The sequence below is a fragment of the Belonocnema kinseyi genome, chromosome 8 (assembly GCF_010883055.1).
Source record: "Belonocnema kinseyi isolate 2016_QV_RU_SX_M_011 chromosome 8, B_treatae_v1, whole genome shotgun sequence".
Lineage (NCBI taxonomy): Eukaryota > Metazoa > Arthropoda > Insecta > Hymenoptera > Cynipidae > Belonocnema > Belonocnema kinseyi.
In genome coordinates this window covers 1,016,376-1,031,331 of record NC_046664.1, presented here as the reverse complement: position 1 = coordinate 1,031,331, position 14,956 = coordinate 1,016,376, and the positions used below count along the sequence as shown (strand labels likewise).

The following is a 14,956-nucleotide window of genomic DNA, read 5'->3' as shown; positions in this document are numbered from 1 at the left end:
CTACCTCTGGGCACGTTGCCATTTACTTTACCTTGATACACTTGTTTCGTTAGTCGTTCATTTGGCATTCTCTCAACATGTCCGAACCATCTTAACCGATCTATAGCTTACTTAAATGTGGTCTGGCCGCTACACCAATCGTCATGGTGGCGCTGCGTTGCCACTAAGAAGACAGTTGCTTGCCCAAATTTTTTTCAGTGCACCAATCATGGAGAACCGCACTTAAAAAAAATATGGCCGCCTCTATTGTTTTGACAGGTCGCTCGAAAAAATAAAGAAATAATAATCAGACAAGGTTTTGTAAAATGTTTGTGGAATAAAAAATTATTCCCCATGGAAGAGGTAGGTAGTATGTTTATGAAAATATCAAATTACTTTTACCAACACTATGCGTGCGACAGGTATTCGACGCGTTTGTAACAAAAACAATAAACATACAACTTTTCAACACCCTGAAAGTTTTGTACACTATACACTTGAAACCATACTTATTGGAAACTTTCGCTTTTATACAGTGATTTTTAATTGTAACATCCTTGCCTTTATTCACAAACTATTAATTGTTCAATAATTATTTATTTACATTTGACTCGCGTTCACATCGGCGGCCATATTTTTTTAAGTGCGGTTGACACGCCACGCTCGGGAAGTTTTGAACTATACGTAAGTGTGATTTTGCACATGTGTGTGCGCGTACTTCTAGCAACAGAAAAGTGTTATTTTTCAGTTCCACTAGTTTTGTCTCCTTATGCCTATTCTCTATGGCACCAACACTGAACCGCCATGCTTCGTCTGCTAGCCGAACGCGCATGCAACTGCGCACTTCTTTCCGTTACGATAACTTATATTTCTGTTACCATTTAGGAATTTTGAGAAAACATTCGTAATTTTCGCAAGCCGCTTCTAAAGTTGAGTAAATTTTTTTTTATAAATTTACTGTAAGTTACTTAATTTTGTTTTCAGCAACCCAATTTCGTAAATTTCACTTACCTTAGTATCTTAAATGTGTCGGAATTTTCCGAACATTTCTAATCGTGTAGAGAACAAGTTTAATAACCTATTTTTTCTTCAAGAAAATAAAACTCCCAGAACCATGATCAAAATTCAAAGACTTTTACAGGTTTTTCCAGATAGAAAAAAAATGAAAGACTATTCCAGGTCACTAAAAACCATTCTTCAAGCGAGGATGTAGTTCAAAAAAGAAGATATACTCAGCAAATTGTCGGAATTTTCCTTTTTTTATTTATGTAAATAATAATAAATAACAGAAACCAGAAGAAAAAGGAGAATCTAAGATTCTAATCGTCCTTCTTGGTCTCGGTCTTGCCTCCTCTGATTCTACCCGTACGACGGGCAGCAATGAGACCGATCTTACGTCCAGCACTGGCTCCACGCGTCACTGTCGAAGCCTTACCAATATGCTGGTGATTACCACCACCATGGGGATGCTCCACAGGGTTCATAGCAACACCACGAACCTAGAAAAGGGAAAAGAAAAGAAAAAAAAAAAACAACAGGTTAGAGCAACTCCATCGGCAGTCAAAAATTCTTGTACAATTTTGATATGTATAATTTCAGTCTTTAAAAGATATCCACACTGTGATTCAGGTTTCAAATGTCATAATATAACATCATTCAAGATATCAGGGATCACACAGCGAAAGAGGAGCTTAAAATAGGAAAAAAAGTGGGGAAGTATCCAACATTTATTTTTACATGTTGAAAAGAACAATCTTTTTATCGAAAATGATTTTTTAAATTAATTTTCAATCAGTTTTCAATAACTTTTGCCATTAAGGGCATGTGACACAGCTAAATACCTATATTACCGACCACAGTTTTTCAGTTCACTGAATGTTTTTTTTTTAAACTAAGAACTTTTTTTGTAAATAAAATATCAAGCTGAAACTTTGGAAAATGTATTAGAGTACAATAAAGTACGTTTAGGTACTGCATTTTGGTAGGAACTTCACTGAAAATTATTTTATCTTTTTTCTGATCCTCGACATGTTTTGAACGTTCGAACTTTTTTTATACATAAAATATCGGTCTCAAACTTTGAGAAATGCAAGAGCCGAAAGAAAACTACGTTTAAGTACAAATCTTTATAATAAAAGATATAAAAAAAAAAATATTTCAACTATCAATTCCATCGGCATCAGCCGGTAACATTGTACACGAAAATACGAATCCTGGCGGCCACTAGACGAGGCTCCAGAGGTTTCGTATTTTCCTGTACGAGGTTCAGAAAAAAGATGAAATAATTTTCAGTGAAGTTCCTACCAAAATGCAGTACCTAAACGTACTTTATTGTATTCTAATACATTTTCCAAAGTTTCAGCTCGATATTTTATTTACAAAAAAAGTTCTTAGGTTCAAAAAAAAAACATTCATTGAACTGAAAAAGTGAGGTCGGTAATATAGTAATTTAGCTGTGTCACATGCCCTTAAAGATCTTATTTTTTTTAAGTTGGACATAAAGGGTGGCCGCGTTTTAATGAAATAAAAAAATTTCCCAATCATTTTCCGGCTTGTAAACATTTTTCAGGTAATGTAATAAAAACTGAACTACAAATCAAAGCACTCTTGAATTTTTAACTTTTAAAATTCGAAAATTAGGTATTCAAATGCTCAATAATTTACACGTATAAAATGGAAGGTATCAACACTTTTCAATTGAACAATTTTAAATGAAATGCAGATAAACGACAAAAATTAGAATTTTGAACATTCATAAATTATAGAGTTGAAAATTTTCGATTAGGTTCTATAAACATAAACCTACGTTATCATTTCCAATGCTCTAAATTAAAAAATCAATCAAGAAATTAAAATAAATTATATCATTTTTAATTATTTAAAGTTAGAAACATTTAAAATTGAATTACATTTTGTTATAAACTGAAACCTTCTTAAATTAAAAGTTATTCTTATTTTAAATAGTTTAAAAATCATTAAAATGCTTCAAAATTTTATTTCGAAATCATGAAAAATTCACATGTTTTTCTCTCTATTTTAAATAATAAAAAGCCTTTCTAATTAAAGGTTAAAAAGCCTAAAATTCATAGCAGCCTTCACGAAGCCTTTCCCTTTTTTTACTTTAATGCGAACGGAATCAACAGAACCCAACAAAAAGTTTGAAAATTCAATCATTTGATCGAAATTTTCATTCTTTCTTGACAAACAAATTTTATTTTTGGATTGAATATTCAGCTTTTTTTTTACGCTTTCATCTTTTTGGATTAAAAATTCATCTCAAATTAGAAAGTATTCTGATTTTAAATAGTTTACAATTCCTTAAAATGCTTTAAAATTTTATTTCAAAATGATGAAACATTGACATTTTTCTCTCAATTTTTTCAGAACTTCTCAACATTTTGTTTTAAAATAGGTTATGGCTATTTACGCCGACATTTAAGTGCAAATAGCCGGATTTTGTTGGTACGCGAAAACACTTCACGTAAATTATTTTAAATCATTTAAAATTTTTAATTAATTTTTAACTTTTTCACAACTTCTAAATATATCTTCAACTTTTTGTTTAATTTTGAATATTTAATTTACAATTACTCTGATTCTAAATAATAAGTCATTGCTCTTTTTGTTATTTAAAAATTTCAAATTAAATAGTTTAAAAATGGCATATTTAGGAGTGAAGTAATATTTGAAATTTAAATATAATATTTCAAGTTATTTTTAAATTGAAAATAGTTGATGAAGTTTCAATTTGGCCTTTACGTTTGTTTAACTAAACAGTTTATCTTTTATCTTTAAAATCTGGAAATTCTAAAAATGTCAACTTATTCGAATCGTGTTGTAAAATCAATTATGATTCACTTTTAAAATATTAAAGTGCAATTTAATTTAAATAATCACTCATTAATTTACAGTCACAATTAAAAATCTAAAGCGGACATTTCTTAAACAGAAAGATTTTCGAATTACGCATTCTAAACTGAATATGATCATTTAAAAATATCACAATTTAACTAATTATTAAAATAAATAAATAAAAATAAAAAAACTGGTTGAAATCGAAGTTTAACATATTTTTTTCTCGAAAAATTTGTAAAATATTAGGTCGTTTCCGGTTTTATAAAATTCCCGGTCCAGCGGCCACCTAGTGATATACTTATGATGTCGGAAATTCATTCAAAGATATAAAAAAAGTCGTGAGAGAAAATAAAATTAGTTAAATACACAATTTTTATAATTTGAAGAACAACAATTTGAGCTTCGACATAAAAAAAAATGAAAAAAATCAGCTTCAAATCTGTAATAGTTTCTGTTCTCGTTTTTAAATTTACAATAAAAATGTTTCTAAATTAAAAATAAAATTCTGCCTCATTTAGAATTTTTTGAATATTTACAAAAACATGTTTTTTTTTTGGATTGATTCTTTTTTGTGGTGTTTCACGAAATATTTTTTTATTGAAAAAGCAAATCGATAAACTGTTTTCTTGGTTCAAGCTGAATAAATTTGAGGTTCGACATACTCGACTATTTTTTTAAATATAAACATATCACAGAGTCAAGAAAAAAAAACAACAAAAAACATGTTTTTGGACATTTTCAAAAAAAAAAAATTATTGAGCAGAGAATTTTTCTAAATTTCGTACTTTTTTACTATTGTTTATCAGTAAAATCTGTAAACCTAACAAATTCGTAATTTAAAATAAAAAAACACCAGGTTTTTTGCAATCTAATTTTTTCTAACCGTCGCTTTTCACCAATTTATTAAAAAATAATTGCATTTTAATAAATGACGGCTTATTTTCCTGGAAAAACATTCGCTAGTAATGTTTCCAATTTTGAAAGTAAACTTTTCGATGGCTGAAATCGTAAGAACTATTTTTGTTTAAAAAAACATTTTTTAAACAATTAATTATATTATAAGATTAATTAGTTATTTTAAAAATCGGAAGCTGAAGAGTTGTAGAGAATATTTTCCCGGAAAAAATAAGCTGCCATTTATTAAAATTTAATCATTTTTCAACAATTAGTAAGAAGCAACGATAAGTTTCTCACATTTTCAACATGCTTTAAAATGTTTCAGTTTCAAATTTTGTTTTTAACCCTCAAAAGGTACAATTCAACTGAGCATACGTAAACGGTACACTGGTGCGAATTGATTTGTTTGCAATAATAATATTAAATATTTAATATATACGGGGATAATCCGTTGCAGCCGTATTTGCGTAAATGCCAACAAACTGAAAAAACTTCGGGTGCGAATTCGCACTAGTGTACCCTTTGAGGGTTAATCGTATTTTTAATGATTCAAGCACGGCAAACGTGTAAATTATTTACTCACGAATAATTCCAGTAATATAATTGCTTTAATTATTACTCAATAATATTATAACAATATATTATTCAATATTTAAAAATTTGTATTTTTTAACTAAAAAGTGATCACCTTCTAACACTTATTTAAAAAGTACTGTATATTTGGTAATTGTTCCCATTTTATATGTGAGAGGTACTCCTGTCTCCAATTTTCACATTTTCAACATGCTTTAAAATGTTTCAGCTTCAAATTTTGTTTGTAACCCTCAAACGGTACAATTCAATCAAGCATACGTAAACGGTACACTGGTGCAAATCGGTTTGTTTGAAATAATAATATTAAATATTTAATATATACGGGGATAATCCGTTGCAGCCGTATTTGCGTAAATGCCAACAAACTGAAAAAACTTCAGGTGCGAATTCGCACTAGTGTACCCTTTGAGGGTTAATAGTATTTTTAATGATTCAAGCACGGTAAACGTCTAAATTATTTAATCATAAATAATTCCAGTAATATAATTGCTTTAATTATTACCCAATAATATAACAATATAATATTATTCAATATTGGAATATTTGTATTTTTAAACTAAAAAGTGATCACCTTCTAAGACTTATTTAAAAAGTACTACAAATTTGCTACAATTCAACCGAGCATACGTAAACGGTACACTGATGCGAATTGGTTTGTTTGCAATAACATTTAATATATACGGGGATAATCCCTTGCAGCCGTACTTGCGTAAATGCCAACAAACTGAAAAAACTTCGGGTGCGAATTCGCACTAGTGTACCATTTGAGGGTTAACAGTATTTTTAATGATTCAAGCACGGCAAATGTCTAAATTATTTACTCATAAATAATTCAAGTAATATAATATTATTCAATATTCAATAAATTGTCACACAACGCAAATATTCTATTTTCAAAAATCGTATATTTAAAGAGCAAAGGGGAAATTTTAAGAAAAAAAGGGGAGGGGTAAGAAAAAAAAGGAGGAATACTGTGCACCCTGAGATATCTAATAAAAAAAAAAAGAGTTAAGATAATTTTGATGAAAATGAGTAGCAGTACCTTTGGCCAGCAGTTCCTCTTGACCCTGTATTTGTGGTAGGCGCGACCAGCCTTCAAGATTGGTTTGTCGATACGACCACCGCCTGCGACAATACCAACCATAGCTCGGTTGTTCGAGGGAATGACCTTCTTGGCTCCGGATGGCAACTTTACTCTGCTCTTTTTCGTATCGGGATTGTGTGAAATGACGGTGGCATAATTGCCCGAGGTGCGAGCCAATCGACCGCGATCGCCAGTTTTTTCTTCCAAATTACAGACAATCGCTCCTTCGGGCATCTGTCCAACGGGCATCACATTTCCGATCTGAAGATTCGCTACAAAAACCAACAGCAAAAAAAAAAAAAAAAAAACAATTACCAGCTGTGTTACGAATCTCAATTCAAAAGAATCTCCTTAAAAGCGTCTTCAGGATGGCCCGTATTAGTAAAAGAAAAAAAATTCACGGCCCATTTATTTACCGACTGGAAAAATTTTCACCGTCAATGATATTAAAAAAAAAAATCTATAAATTGTTCTATTCGAAGGAATAAAAACACAACTGCAAATTAAAACACTCAAAGTCAAACTCTTGAATTTTAAACTTTTAAAACTCAAATTTACAAAGTTTTTTATTTTTAAAAATGTATTTAAATGATTAATAATTTTATACGTGTAAAATGGAAGCTACTAAAACTTTTCAATTGAAAATTTTTAAATAAAATGCAGTCTTATTTCAACTGATACATTACATCAATTTAAAAAATTAAATCATTTTCAGCAATTTTAGGCTAGAAACATCAGACGTTAAACAATTAGATCTTTTTGTAAACTGAACACTTCTTAAATTAAAAACAATCAATTATTTTTATTAAAATAGTTTTACAAATCTTAAAATGCTTCAAAATTTTATTTTAAAATCTTAAAACATTTACATATTTTAAATTGTTCCAAAGTATAAATTATTTTTCAAAACCTGTTCAGAACTTCGAAATTTCTTATAAAATAATTTGAATTTGTCCCACACATTTTTTTGTAATTCTGCTAAATACAAAAATTCCTTTAAATCTTTCACATTCGTGTTTGATAATTTTGTAAATCTTTCTAAATATTTTTTGAAAATATTTTCAAATTTACTTTTCAAAATAAAAAAAATAAACATTTTCAATTTTCACACGAGCTGTTTTTTATTCTTCTGAAACCCTTTAAAATTCTTAAAAAGCTTCTACATTTTTTGTTCGAAATTAGCCAAAATCTATAGTTTTTTTAAAAAATAGACCATGGATTATTTGCACCGAAATTTTGGTACGAATAGCCAAATTTTTCTTTGAACGCAGACACTTTGTTTAAATTGCTTAAAATCATTTTCCATTTTTAATTATTTACAATTTTTTTTTTTAACAATTTCTAAACATATCTTTAATTTACTCAAATTTCGTCGAAAAATAATATGTGTTCAATTGTTATTTGTACATCAAAATGCGACAATTTTGTATTAGAAATAAAATTTCTTGAAATAGAATTAAAATGACAAAGTTCAAACTTTATTTTTCTTGTTTAGTTTTCAACATTTAATTTATAATTGTTGATTTTTAATGAACAGCCATTTATTTCTAAATATTAAGTAATTGCTTTTCTTAATAAAAAAATTCAAATTTAATGGTTTGAAATTTATTTAAAATCTTTGATTGTGGATATATTATTTTTAAAATTTGGAAATTTAAAAATTGTAAATTGATTCCGAATCGTCTTGTAAAATTAATTATTCATTTTTTAAATCTTAAAGTACAATTTAATTTTTAAAATGATTAATTAATTTTTATTCAGTCGATAAACTAAAAAATGTTTTGTATTAAAAATCTTCGATTTCTAATGCCTCTAATTTTTAATTGTTCAAATCTTTTAAACTGCATTTAAATTTTTTTTTAAATTAAAATTAATTTAAAAAAATATTCAAGATTCACAATTCTTATTGCAAAAAATTCTTTTTTTGTTAAAAAGTAATTTTTAAAATGAAAATTCCACTATTTTTGGAAAATTCACACTCTCATGTTGAAAATTCAACCATTTTTTTTGTAGAAAATTATTTTTCTTGATTGCAAATTCGTATTTTTTTTATAGAAAATAAATTTTGTTGAAAATTCCTCTTATTTGGTTAAATCCAACCAGTTTTGTTGAATGTATTTTTTTTCTGAAATCTGAACTATGAATTTTTTGCTGAAAATTCATAATTTTAGTTGAAAATGGCTTTTTTGTTATTAAGAAATAATTTCTTAACAATTTTCTTTTCTTGGTAAAAAATTCGTCTTTTTTACTAGAAAATCAATTCCATAGAAAGTCATTTTGCAAATAAACATTTGTTCCGGTCAATAAAATTTTAAACATCTATTTTAAACATTTTCCACTGATAACAAAAATATAAAGCCACGTTAAAAATGTCGAAACTGTTAATTAAAGAATCAATCAATGAACTTACAAATCTAAATTATTAAGTTATTTTAGACTGGAAACATTTAAAATTTAAATCATTTAAACTTAAACTTCTTACATCTTTTCAAATTTAAAATTAATTAAATTTTTTTTGAAAACTTCAACATAACTTTTGAAATTAATCGAATTTTTCATAAAACTTTTAGAAAATACTGCAAATTTTTAAAAAATCCTCTAAATTTGATTTTATAAATAACAATTGAACATTTATTATGTGTAGAAAAAATTAAGTGTAATTTTACGAGATATTTACAAGTTTTAAAAAGATTCAAAAATTAATTTAAAACTTTAAACGATTTTAAAATATTTAAACAAAGCGCGTTTAGCGAAAAAATTGGGCTATTCGTACCGAAATTTCGGTGCAAATATCCCCAAAATAATGTAAACAAAACTTAGATTTTTGTAAATTGAAAAAATAGAGTATTTAAAAATTGCGAAAGGCTTCAAAAGAAAAACATTTCCCTGCGATTCCTAGGAAAATTGAAAAAAAAATTCATTTTTAACAAATATTTTAACAGAATATTTCAAACAAAATTTTAAAGATTTCAAAAAATTTAAAAACATCTTGGAATGTTTTGAAGATTCTTTTAATTTGCAGGATTTTCTAAAAATTTCAGGAAAAATTCTATTCATTTTAAAATATGTTTATAAGTTCTGAAATTTTTTTTCCCACATTTTGTTTCGTTTACAAATTAAACATTTTTTTAAACAGAATAAAAATTGTAATGTAAAAAGTTTAAAAGCTTTTCGAAATTTTAACAAATTACTCGTCTCAAATTAACAGAAAAACATTGTTATTAAGTTATTTTCGAGCTGAAAATAGTTTATAAACTTTCAATCAATCTTTGAAAGAAATGAGAATCGTTTTGTGAAATAAATTATTGCTTAATTTTTAATACTTGAAGTAGAGATCCATTTTAAAAATAATTTATTTATATTGACAGTGGATAAAATGAAACTGTTTTTTCTTTTTTAATTTTTTTAAAACCGAAAGGTTTTAACTTTTAATTGATTAAGTCTTCAAGACTGTATGTTAAATTTCTTTAAATTAAAAATAAAAGTGTAAAATGAATTTTTAAGTAAGATTTTTAAATAATGCTTTGTAAAATAAAAAAATAGCATAATTAAAAAAAGATACAAATTCAACTAATTATTTTAAAAGATGTCTGAAGTCGAGACAGATTTTTAAAATTTCCGATTATTTTTCGGTCCAGCGGCTACCCTCTTTTATTTCTTCGTTCAAATATAAACTATTATATTTTGTGTTGAAAATCCATAATTTTACATGGAAAAATTGATGCCTTGGAAACAAGTTCAACATTTTTTGTTGTTGAAAATTCATAATTTTAATTGGAAACGCCTTTTTTTATCAAGTACAATATTTTTAATTTAAAAATTTAATTTTGGATAAAATCTCAACATTTTTTACAAAACTAAACTATTGCGTAGAAAAATTATTTCTTGAACCAAAATTAATTCTCCTAATTGAAAAATTATTTACTACACATATAGTTAAAATTTCTAACTATTTAGTTTAAAAAAAAATGTTAGAAACAAAAACTCCTTTCTGTGAAGCTTTTTTTTATTTTTTACGCACGACTTTTGGGGTTCCACCAATTATTAAAATTTAAATAATATTTAAAACTGATGACATGAAAGCTGTTTTGAAGAAAAAATGAGAAAGCTGCAACTGAATTTAATTTATTGATCTTACCTTTCTTGCCACAGTATATAAACTGTCCAGTGTACATTCCCTCGGGAGCAATAAAGAGTTCCTTGCGGGTTTTGAATTTGTAAGGATCCCGGAAATGTACAACGGCCAACGGAGCTCCCCTGCCAGGGTCGTGGATGATGTCCTGTAAACGAAAAAAAGACACACACAAACGCACATTTGACAATGACATCAAAAAGAGAATTAACTAAAATTGACATTATTGAGAATCTTCAGAAAGAGCCTCTAGTATCTAATCTTCATTTCACTTCAGAAGTAGGTAAACTAGAAATCATCATGTAAATAAACTTGCATTTTCATAATAAACCGAGTGTTAAGATCTTATTTTTAACTTTTTTTTCATAAAAAAAAAAAAATAGAACAAGATAGTTGCGATCGACAGCGCCCTCATCGACTGAAACCCTCAATTTAATCGATTCAGTGCATCTTTTCAGCCATACGGTTTTTTAGTTTCAAATAAAAAATGTTTTTAGGATAATGTGGCAAATCAGTGATCATAAAATTATGAAAAGCAATAAAAATTATTTTCGTGGACATAAAAATGAAATAAAATCTTTCACCTACCTTGACTACACCCTTGATGTATCCATGTCTCTCGGAGAAATCAAGAGAGCGAAGTTTCGGTGCCCCTTTCCTTTTCTTGGTGTGGGCGCGGAAAACCGACCCCGCTCCCTTACGCTGGGCACGAATTACTCGCCCCATGACTCAAATTCTGCAAAACAAAGTACCCTATTTTCTACAAATACTCCTAAATTTATTAAATAGGTCTGAAATCTTCAAAACTTCTTGGAAACGACACGTTCAATCCATACGCGTCATAACCTCAAACACACCAGTTTTTTCTTATTTCATACTTCATAAAATAACTTTCACTAAAAAATATAGAACGTATCGAGTCAAACATGAAATAATACGTTGAAAAATGCACTTTTTGTAATAAAAGGTGATCATTTCAGGCGGATTTCGATGGATTTGAGAAACAGAGACTTATATTTCTTACCTTTCAAGATGAAAGACGTGAATGAAGTGAATGAGCTGGCAGCTGGCGATGCGCAGAGTGTGCAGTAGGTTCAACGAAAACCGCAATGCGCATGCGTCAGATAACGCGCTTATTTCAAATGATTAAAAATGCAATTCAATTGTGTACAACAAATAATAATTGTAAAGAGCATACAAATATTAAGAATGATTTGAAATCAATATTTGTCAAAAGGTACTTCTTTTTTCAACTTGAAAAGTTCATTTAATGGTCACTGTATTATTTTTAGTAAATTTTATGATTTTTTATTATTAGTATTTTCAAAATAACGCGCGATCAACAAATAATTTTTCTGATTTTATCGACAATATTATTATTACACAATAATATTGTTAATATTATTAACGAATAAATTTCCTTTGCCTGTTTGTCTACCAAACTTAGCTTAATTTGAATATCTGTGTATTAAAAATAATGTATTTAATTATTTTGAGTCATCGCATTTTTTAATTTAGAACTTCTATTATTTTTTAAATCAAAAATAATTAATGAATAAACTTAACAGTGAATATTTTAATTCCTTGAAGTCCATCTAAATAATAAATTTATATATTATTTACATAGGTAATAAATAAAACAATTGAAAAATAGTTAAGGAATCATTAACATAAATATGAAATTTTATTTAAGATTTTTTTATTTTGATAAGACTCAAAAAACCCGAAAAATAAAATATTTAATACCGAAATAAGAAAATTGCCGAAAAGTTAACATTTCAGAATTAAAAAATTCATGGAAAAATTAAATATTCGAAATAGGAAATTTCCGGATATTTTAAATTTCCGAGACTGTAAAATTTCTAAGAAATAAAATATTGGAAATAGAAAATTTCCGAAATTATAAAATTGATAACTTTAAATTTCCTGAATTGATTAATTCTCTACAGTTTATGAAATTGCCAAATTAAAAAATTCAAATTCTAAATATTAAAAAAATGGTAAAATAATATGTAATATATAAAATAAAATAGTTATTATTAATGGACATATTTGTCATATGATTTACTATTTTTTATTTTAGGAGAGTTAAAAATTTTCCAAAAGGAAAAGATTCTGCAATATGTAAAATTGCTGAAAATTTGAAATTTCACAATAGGAAAATGTCTGAAAAATGCTCGAAATTAGAAAATTTCCGACAATTAAAAATCCAGAAAATTTAGAAAATTCGTGAAAAATAAAATACTCTAAATATATAATTTTCGACCAAAAAGTTAAATTTGTACAAAAAAAAAAGTTAAATTTAAACTGAAAACAAAAAATGAATTTTCAATCAACGGGATTAAATTTCAACCAAAAAGACGAATTTTTTAAAAAAAATACAGGAATTTTCAACTAAAAAATATAAATTTTCAATTAAAAATCGATTTTTAATCAAAAAATGGAAAGTTACATTGTTCGTTAAAAACATTAATTCTTTTTAAAAAACATAATTTTCAACAATAATAATTGTACGTTTATAAAATTACGATGATAAATTTTAAAAAATAATAATAATTTTAATAAAAGAGTTAAGCCCCAAAGATGATTTTTTTAACCCAGAAAATTAATATTTTAATTTTCACCTAAAAATAAAATTTTGGAACCAAATGGTTAAATTTTCAACCAAAAATATGGTTCTGGAACAAAAAAATGTAATCTTTAACCAGAAAGTTAAATTTGAATAAAAATAGTTTAAATTTTAAAGAAAATAATTTATTTTTTACCGAATACTTTAATTTGCAACAAGATAATAGAATTTTCAACCAAAAAGTTGCATTTTTAATAAAAAATGATGAATTTTCATACAAGAAGATTAAATTTCGACCAAAAAGACGATTTTTTACAACAAAATACAGGAATTTTCAATTAAAAATCAATTTTTAACCAAAAAAAGGAAGTTACATTGTTCGTTAAAAAAATTAATTTAAAAAAAAAGAACTTTAAACAAAGTAGTTACACGTTTTTAAATTGCATTAATGAATCTTAAAAATAATAAAATTTGTACAAAAGTTTTCAACTCAACCAAACAGTTGTATTTTTAACAAAAAATGATGAACTTTCAACCAAGAAGATCAAGTTTCGACCAAAAAAATATTAATTTTGAACAAAATACATGAATTTTCAAATAGGAAAGATAAATTTTTAATTAAAAAATCAATTTGCGATCAAAAAAGGAATTCTTGCATTGTTAATTAAAACAATAAACTCTCAATAAAAAAAAAAGAATTTTCTTCAAAATAATTATACATTGTTAAATTATAATTTTAAATCTTGAAAAAAGTGAATTATTAACATAAAAAGTTCAACCTAAAAGATGATTTTTTGAACCCAGTGAAAGAATTTACAATTAAAAAACATAAATTTTGAAACAAATGAATTTTTAACCAAAAAGATTAATTTTTGTTGAAAAAGATGAATTTTAAACTAGAAAAGATCAATTTTCAACGAAAAATTACAATAAAATTACAATACAAAAATTCTCAACCAAATAAAAAATTTTTTTTAATAATGATACATTTTCAGACTAAAATGATGAATCTTAAACAAAATTAATTTTCAACAAAAGAGAATTTTTTAAGCGAGAAAATTAATTTCCAATTAAAAAATATAAATTTTGAACCAGACGGTTAAATTTTCAGTCGAAAACAGATAAATTTTCAACCAATTTATTATTTTTTTTTTTGCCGAAAAAAATGAATTTTCAACCAAGAACATTAATTTTCGACCAAATAACGAATTGGCAACAAAACAAAAAAATTTTCAACAAAAAATATTAATTTGGAATAAAAAATATAACTTTTTATCAAAAAATGGAATAGTTACCTTATTAGATTAAAAAGACTTTGTTAAAAAACAACATATTCAAGTTAAAAAATAGAATAATTGCATCCTTTTTTCGCGGAAAAAAATCTTTACTGTCTTATATTTATAATAGTAACCTGTGAAACATAATAAATTCTAGAAAAATTGTGAAACCTTAAAATTTAGCTTTGTTCTAAATAATTGAATTTTCCACAAAAAAACAAAGAACATACAACAAAATAGTAAAATTTTCAATAAAAAAAAAGAAGAATTTTCAAGAAAATAATTCAATTTTCAACTAAAAACAAAGGAAATTTTAACAAAATGCTTAAATTTTCTGTAAAAAAAAAAGAATTTTAAAGAACATAATTAAATTTTCAAACAAAAAAAAGGAAATTTAAATAAAATTGTTAAATTTTGAATACACGAAAATGAATTTTCAAGAAAATAGTTACATTTTTAAACAAAATAATGAATTTTCAAGTAGATATGTTTTTTTCCATTTTTTCTTTAATTTTTATTTGAAAATTTCCAATTTTCAACAAAAGAAATGAATTTTTAACCAAAAAGTT

The 14,956-nt window shown here is 26.0% G+C and overlaps 1 protein-coding gene across 1 annotated transcript; it reads right to left on the bottom strand.

Annotated features, from left to right (window-relative positions):
• Positions 1–1,219: 1,219 nt before the first annotated feature.
• LOC117178107 (60S ribosomal protein L8) lies at positions 1,220–11,628 on the bottom strand. The gene is made up of 5 exons (XM_033369352.1): positions 11,566–11,628; positions 11,130–11,277; positions 10,548–10,689; positions 6,368–6,681; positions 1,220–1,478 (listed from the first exon to the last, which is right to left on the bottom strand). Exons 2-5 carry the CDS (start codon positions 11,265–11,267, stop codon positions 1,299–1,301), a joined length of 774 nt encoding a protein of 257 aa, XP_033225243.1. The 5' UTR covers positions 11,268–11,277; positions 11,566–11,628; the 3' UTR covers positions 1,220–1,298.
• Between the last annotated feature and the right edge of the window lie 3,328 nt (positions 11,629–14,956).

Coding starts and splice junctions, on each gene's coding strand:
- LOC117178107 (XM_033369352.1), bottom strand. CDS start 11,267: ATGGGGCGAGTAATTCGTGCCCAGCGTAAGGGAGCGGGGTCGGTTTTC. Junction 10,690..11,129: donor ACATCAAGGGTGTAGTCAAG/GTAGGTGAAAGA, acceptor TTTCGTTTACAG/GACATCATCCACGACCCTGG. Junction 1,479..6,367: donor AGAGGAACTGCTGGCCAAAG/GTACTGCTACTC, acceptor TCCCTTTTCTAG/GTTCGTGGTGTTGCTATGAA.